This window comes from Prosopis cineraria, unplaced genomic scaffold (assembly GCF_029017545.1).
Source record: "Prosopis cineraria cultivar Desert tree isolate PC_DT_omini unplaced genomic scaffold, ASM2901754v1 PC9, whole genome shotgun sequence".
NCBI lineage: Eukaryota > Viridiplantae > Streptophyta > Magnoliopsida > Fabales > Fabaceae > Prosopis > Prosopis cineraria.
In genome coordinates this window covers 14,611,174-14,618,375 of record NW_026555340.1, presented here as the reverse complement: position 1 = coordinate 14,618,375, position 7,202 = coordinate 14,611,174, and the positions used below count along the sequence as shown (strand labels likewise).

Genomic DNA, 7,202 nt, shown 5'->3' with positions numbered 1-7,202 from the left:
TTCTCGATTTAACTCTGATTTTTAGCTTAATAGCGATTTAACTCCTATTCAATTTGACTTAATTATGAAAATAGTTTTTAGTCTAAACTAAGCCATTAATAGCTTCGGTCGACGGTTTAACTATTTAGTTTTTAAATCATTGCTAGAGAGAGACAATAAAAAGTGAGTCTCACTAGTTATAGTTAATGAACATTTATAATTTTTAAACGGCGGGTGTATTATTGCTCTTTTAAGATTAGTTTAGAGGTAAAATTACATCTAAACTTATGAAAAGTTGGTCTCACAAGCTACAATACTGACGTTTAAACAGTAGAGGCAATATTACTTTGACTTAATTAGTTTATGGATAATATTGTTATGATGAGTAATTTAGGAGTAATATTACTCCTTCAAGAATAGTTTAAAGGTAAAACTACATCTTAATCTTCATTTATTATGATGCATTTATATTCTAAGTCCTTGTAGATTAAATAAGCTAGAGGAGATGATGGCACTAAAACCCTTGAAGCAGAGGCAGCCTTCCAAACAGTAGTAACATTTCCCTATCTACAGAGAAGAAAAATAAGGAACAAGAAAAATTAGAGGGAAAAAGACATTTTTTCCTTTGTTTTCTCCTAATTTCTCCTACCAAGGAGGAAAACTAAGTGCATGTTTGGTACAAAAAAATATTTTTAAGAAAAAAAATGAAACTCGTATCTATAAAGGAAATAGGATATGTGCATATATCATTTTCTTTTTTAAAAAATATTTTTTTATATTCCAAACACTGCATAAAGGAAAAACTTATGCTATGCGATGAAAATGTCTTTTTCTTTCATCCCAAAGTAAGGAGAGTAAGACTCAATACTTGAGATATTTTGAATAAAATTTAATAAATTATAATTTTTTATTTAATTCTTGTAATTCTTTGAATAAAATTTATTATTTTTTAAATAAAAATTATTATTAAGGTTTTTTTTTATTGAGAACTTGTTTTGTAATAATAAAAATTACAGTTAAAAGTTATGATTTCTTATTTATTATGATTTATAAAATAAAAATTATTATTGTAAAAGTTGTAGTCAGGGCTTTTTTAACAATAAAAATTACACTTTAGAAGTTGTAATTTATTATTTAATTTTTACAATTTATAATTTAAAAATTATGATTGAAATTTGTTATTTTTAATAAGAGTAATATAGTCTTTTGACTTTCAAAATTTTTAAAAACTTTAATAAATTTATAATATTTTAGGAGATCAGATGTTGTTTATAGAATTCAAGAGTATTTTATTATCATTTTTCTTTCTTAAAAACTTAAGAATAATTATCTCATTTTTTAATATTTTTTTGTGATTTGCATAGATTTATTTGTTATTTTCCTTTGAAATTACTACTTTTCCCAAATTTAAAATTTGACAAGGAATTTCTTAAACATCCCCATAAACAGTTCAAGAATCAAAGGCACGAGAAAATCCCCAATTTAAAAGCTGAACTGAGAGCATTGCAAGTCCACGGGGCCTTCTCACTGCATCTGCAGTACGAGCTAGCATCTTGTTGCCACGGAAGCTTCAACTAAAATTTCTCCGACGTATGCCCAATGCTTGAATTAGAATAGAGTAGATATGCTCTCTTTCTTTCCACCATTTACTCCTGCTTCATGCTCAAGAAGTAGCCGACAAGGTGAACTTAGTTAGGGTTTTTTGAGATTGAGTTGCCGTGGCTGTTGAGCGATGCATTTTCTCAAATTAAACCCCACTATTGTGTACTCTATGAGTAATTTGTCCAGATCCTTTCTTTCTCTGGTCTCTACTGTTGTTTCTTCCCCAACTCAAGCCTCGGCCGATTCCATCATTGATTACCTCAACACCAACGTCAAACTCTCCAAAGCTCAATCCGTCTACATATCGAAACGACTTTCTCAGGCTAGGCCCCCTCAGAATTCATGGACTGTGCTTAATTATTTTAAACAGATTGGACTTTCTGAATCGCAGATTCTATCTATGATTGGGGTTCAACCCCAGATTTTGTTTTCAGGTGTCGGTAAAACTCTGAAGCCGAAAATTGAGTACCTTCAGTTTCTAGGGTTTCGGGGTTCTGAGTTGGGTGAGCTTCTCTCCAAGAATCCATATCTTTTGATGTGCAGTTTGAATAAAACGTTGGTGCCTTCTGTAGAGGCTATTAGGAAAATTGTTAATGAAGAGGAAGATTTGATGAAGTTGCTACGCAGAGATGGGAATTGGATAATCCAAGACCACCGAAAGATTTTGCGCAATGCTGCTTTCTTCCAGAGTTGTGGGATCGTTGGGTCTCAGCTTTCATATTTATGCATGCAACAAGCTCGCCTTTTTGTCATGCGAGAGTCCGTGCTTCGAAACTATGTTTCACGGGCTGTAAACATGGGTTTCTGCATAAACTCAAGAATGTTGGTACATGCGGTCATGGTAATTAGTAGCTTAAGCTTTGATACGTTTAACAGGAAGTTGGAGTCAATTCAGAGTTGTGGGTTTTCTAAACAAGAGACCGTGCAAATGTTTAGAAGAGCTCCCACTTTGCTTCAGCGATCTGAGAAGAATCTAAAAGTTAAAATTCAAGTGTGCTTGGATAAAATTATGCTTCCTAAGTCAGTGCTTGTTAAGAACCCTGTGATTTTGACGTTAAGCATGGAGAAACGGGTGATTCCTCGATGGAGGGTTTTGCAACTCCTAATCTCAGAAGAGTTACTTAAGAAGAATCCAAGTTTTCCTCAAGTGCTACTATTGCCGGAGGGGAAATTCTTGCAGAAGTATATTTTCGAGTTTAGAGATAATGAAGAGGCTTTATTGGCGGCTTACAAGAGTTAGCATCTAAAAGATGCTTCTGCTTAATAATGATCATCAAGTTCTGTTTAGTAGGCTTCTCTTCGCAGCTTTAGGGTTCCTTAGAATATGTATGGTTTGTTGAGGGAGTTGAAATTTCAATTGCGTAGATATTAAAGTTTGGAAAGCGAAGAAGTTGGATGAGAAGCTTGAGATTAGAAGAGATGAAAGAAGAGACTGAGAAATTAGATCTGAAAAATGGTTTCTGACTACGGAGACAATACATATTTACATCATGATGAGCCAACAACAGTTGCTACAACAACTTATTTGTTTGCTACCCGGGTTGATAATGAAACAATTCTCTACTTTTTGCTTCTTCCCATGACTGCACAGCTAGTGACAAGATAGAAAACCCTATTTTACATGAAGCAAAATTCTCTTGGTGACTTTGAAAAGCAATCATGTTATAAGCACTGAGCTGATATTGGGCTGTGAATGTTATGTATTATTGCAGTGCAGCAGCTAGACTTCTTTAGTATTCTGAATTAACTTAAGAATTGTTACCATCTACAATTTTTATATGGATTTTTGATTAGGTCAAATTTGAGTATTGTCAAGTACAATTTTGGACGGCTCTCTTGAAGACCTTGTGTTTTTTCTGGCGTTCACAGGGGCTTGAACTCGAGACCTGATGCTTAAGAAGGCATAACTCCTACCAGGATTAACACTTATTAGTACCATCTGACAATTCTTTTGTGGCTATCTTGATGTCCTGGCCAGATCAAGGAACTATATAATACACGAGGCAAAACTTTGAACGCCCCTAACCCCCCCTCCAAAAAAAAAGAACTCACAAACATACAAGTCAGGTATGGATTAGCGAGCTATCTTGTGAGGGAGAAAGGCAGGCTTCATCTGATATTGGAGGCTATTCTCAATGCTCTTTCGTTCATTAAGCACTAATGGATGGCAGACTTTCTTTTTGGTCTGCAACAACGGTATTACATGTTAAAGTTATTGCAGACTGATGTCCTTTTCTTACTTGCTGGTTTTCTAGTGGTCTCTGTAGTTGACTATTAGTTGATATTATGAAATTGCTTTTTGCCGAAAAAGAAAAGAAGGTTTTTGCTCTGGTTATGACTTTGACTTGGGACCATAAAATGAAGTTAAGCTCGAGACTCATTATGTCGTTTCAGGGTGAAAATCATTTTTTTCCTCTTAGGGAAAAAAGATGATGCTAGAAATTAATGAATTTAATTAAAAGCAATTTTAAAAAGTAGTTATACTTTTTTAAAATTTAAATGTATAAGTTACTTTCAACTACTTTCATTGATCTGTGGTCGTTAAAAGTGATTTATAATAAAAACTAAGAGTACTAGATAACATTTTATTTTCAAAGCAAAACAAAAATGCTCAAATGCTTTTTGGCCTCAATTTTATGTTTCAGACTTTTAGTTTCTCTTAAATTGTTTTACGTAGTTTCGGTTTACTTCGGGCTCTTCATATTTTCTTAAGTTTTATGTTCATAATTTAATTTTGGAAAAATTAATTATTTTGTTTTTGAAATTTTAATTCAATTATAATTTAATCATTGAACTTTAAATTGTTATAACTCAGTCTTTAAAGTTTTGATTTAATTGTAACTCAGTCTTTATAATTTTAATTTAGTTGTAATTTAATTTATGAACTTTGACTTTTCTAATTCAGTCTTTATAGTTTTAATCAATTAAAGTATTGCTCTTTATATTTTAAAACTAAAATTATAAAGATTAAAATTTTTAGGATTAATATTTTGAATTACTAAATTCTTTTAATCTTGATAAAAAGTATCAAGATTAAATTTTTAAAATAATTTTAATATTTATCATTTTATTTTTTAAAATATAAAAAATAATATTTAAGTGGCTAAAAATTATACCTAGTTACAAGAGTTAAAGTTTAAAGATTGAGTTATAATTGAATTAAAACTATAAGGATTGAGTTACGAGTGAAAGTTCAAGGATTGAGTTACAATTATATTAAAATTGTAGGAACTAAATGATTAATTTTTTATTTTTTTTAAATTTTCTCTAATGCAACAAACGGTTTCATTTTAATTTAACAATGAATCCTATTATAAAATAAGTGAATAACATTTACTTTTACTTAATATTTTAATTCATGGTGTTACTAGAATGTTAATGAAAAATAAAATGGTAGGTCTTTATAGTCTATCATATTTTATTATTAATTGACAAATCACATTAAAAGACCTGCTAAGAATATTATCTATGAACAAAGATCAAATGATTTTAAAATTATGTTGCAGGATCACGAGGCCTAAATGAAGATATATTACATTGCAAAAAGACTAAACAACCCCTAACACACACATTAAAAAAGAGAGAGAAAGTGACAATAAAAGTCCTTTATGCTATGCTTGGATACACATGGATTTGGATTTGAACTAAATTCATTATTTGAATAATTAAAAATGTATGGATTTGAATTTGACCTAAATCTAAATCTAAATTCTCCCTTAATCTTTTTATAATTTAAAATCCTTTTTAAACCCCTATTATTTCAAATCCTAACTCAAACTCTTTTATAATTTGACCCAAATGTATAAGGGCTTGATTGACCTATCAACGGTAATTGCACTGAACCATCAAAGTTAACAAAAACAAGTTGCCATTGTTGATCAGGATAGGATGGCCGATTTCTATCGAAATTGGACTAACGGTGATAACGGGGATCGGACGACTGACTTCCACCAGGACTAGACTGACGGCAATGATGGGGACCAGATGACTGACTTCCACCAGGACCGGACCGATGATGAAGACTGGGACTGCATGGCTGACTTTCACTGACACTAGACCGATTGCGATGACAGGGACCGAATGGCCCACTTCCACCGAGATCGGACTGATGATGATTGAGATGGCATGGTCGACTTCCACCAAAACTGAAGCGATTGTGACGACGGGGATCGAACGGCCAACTTTCATGGGGACTAGATTAATGGTGACTACGGGGACTGAATGGCTGACTTCTATGGGATTGGACCGATGATGACTAGGACCGGACAGCAGACTTCCACACAGTATTAGACTAATAGTGATAAAGGGCATCGGATGGCTGACTTCTACTAGGATCGAACCGATGGCTACTACTGGCACCGGGCAACCTTTTTCCACTTGGATTGAACTGACGACTACCACGAGCACTAGACAACCTTCTTCCATCGGGACCTGATTGACGGCTACAACGAGGACTAGATCGACGGTAATGATGGGGATTGGACGATGAATTTTCACAGAGATCAGATCGAAGGCAATGACGTCTACCGGATGATCGACTTTCGTTGTCTATTGTCACTGTCAATCCAACCCCGATGGAAGTTGACCGTTTAGTGCCCGCTGTCACTGTTAGTCCAGTCTCAGTAGAAATTGGCTATTCGGTGTCTGTTGGTTTGGTCTTGGTGGAAATTGGCTGTCCGCTGCCTGTCGGTTCATCCCTGGTGAAAGTTTGCTGTTTGGTGCCATTCATCACCGTCAATCTAGTCTCGTGGAAGTCAGCCGTCTGGTCCCTATCATTGCTGTCAATTTGATCTCGATATAAGTCAGTCGTCCAGTGCCTGGGGTCATTGTCGGTCCAGTCCCAGTGGAAGTTGGCCATCTGGTCTCCGTCATCACCATCAGTCCAATCTTGGTGGAAGTTAGAGGTCCCATCCTGATTGTCACTAGTGCCACAGTCCCAGTTGGTTTTGTTTGTTTGATGCTTTAGAAATTGGCCATTCAAATCATCAAGTTTGACAAATCTTTCAAGTTTCTTTTGCATTCAAATATATAATTTAAAATTTGAAATTTTACTTTAGATTCAAACAAAGAATTTTAAGATTGTAATTTAAAATTTTTTTTATTATCCAAACAAAAAATTTAGAATTTATGAATTTTAAATATGAGATTTCAAATATAAGATTTTAAATTCAAATTCCCAACTTAAATTCATCCATCCAAACATAACCTTAAAATATATAAACGATAAGTTAGTCCCTTAAAATGACATAACGTCACTGAAGTCCTTAGGGACTTTTCTATCATTAATGAATTTATAAAAATAACTAAATTGCCCTTGTTAAAAATAAAATAATCACAAGTTTTGTTTAAATAATCATAAGTTTCCTTCTTATATTCGTAACAATGCAATTGCAAATCACAATTCACTTGTCAAATTCCTGATTTGTCATTGTATTATTGTGAATATAAGAAAAAAAGTTATAATTATTTAAATAAAACTTGTGATCATTTTATTTTCAATATGAGTAATTTGGTCATTTATATAAATTTATTAATAATAGAAAAGTCTCTAGAGACTTAAAAAAAAGGCATTTCAAAGGATTATATTATCATTTATATAATTCAAAGAAATTTTATTATTA

At 32.8% G+C, this 7,202-nt stretch overlaps 1 protein-coding gene across 1 annotated transcript; it reads left to right on the top strand.

The window, feature by feature from the left end:
• Positions 1 to 1,711: 1,711 nt before the first annotated feature.
• Positions 1,712 to 2,821, top strand: LOC129319587 (transcription termination factor MTERF4, chloroplastic-like). The gene has a single exon (XM_054964686.1). The coding sequence runs from the start codon at positions 1,712 to 1,714 to the stop codon at positions 2,819 to 2,821; it is 1,110 nt and encodes a 369-aa protein (XP_054820661.1).
• The last annotated feature ends 4,381 nt before the right edge of the window (positions 2,822 to 7,202 follow it).

What these genes read in the sequence shown, in the direction of transcription:
- LOC129319587 (XM_054964686.1), top strand. Translation starts at nt 1,712, where the DNA reads ATGCATTTTCTCAAATTAAACCCCACTATTGTGTACTCTATGAGTAAT.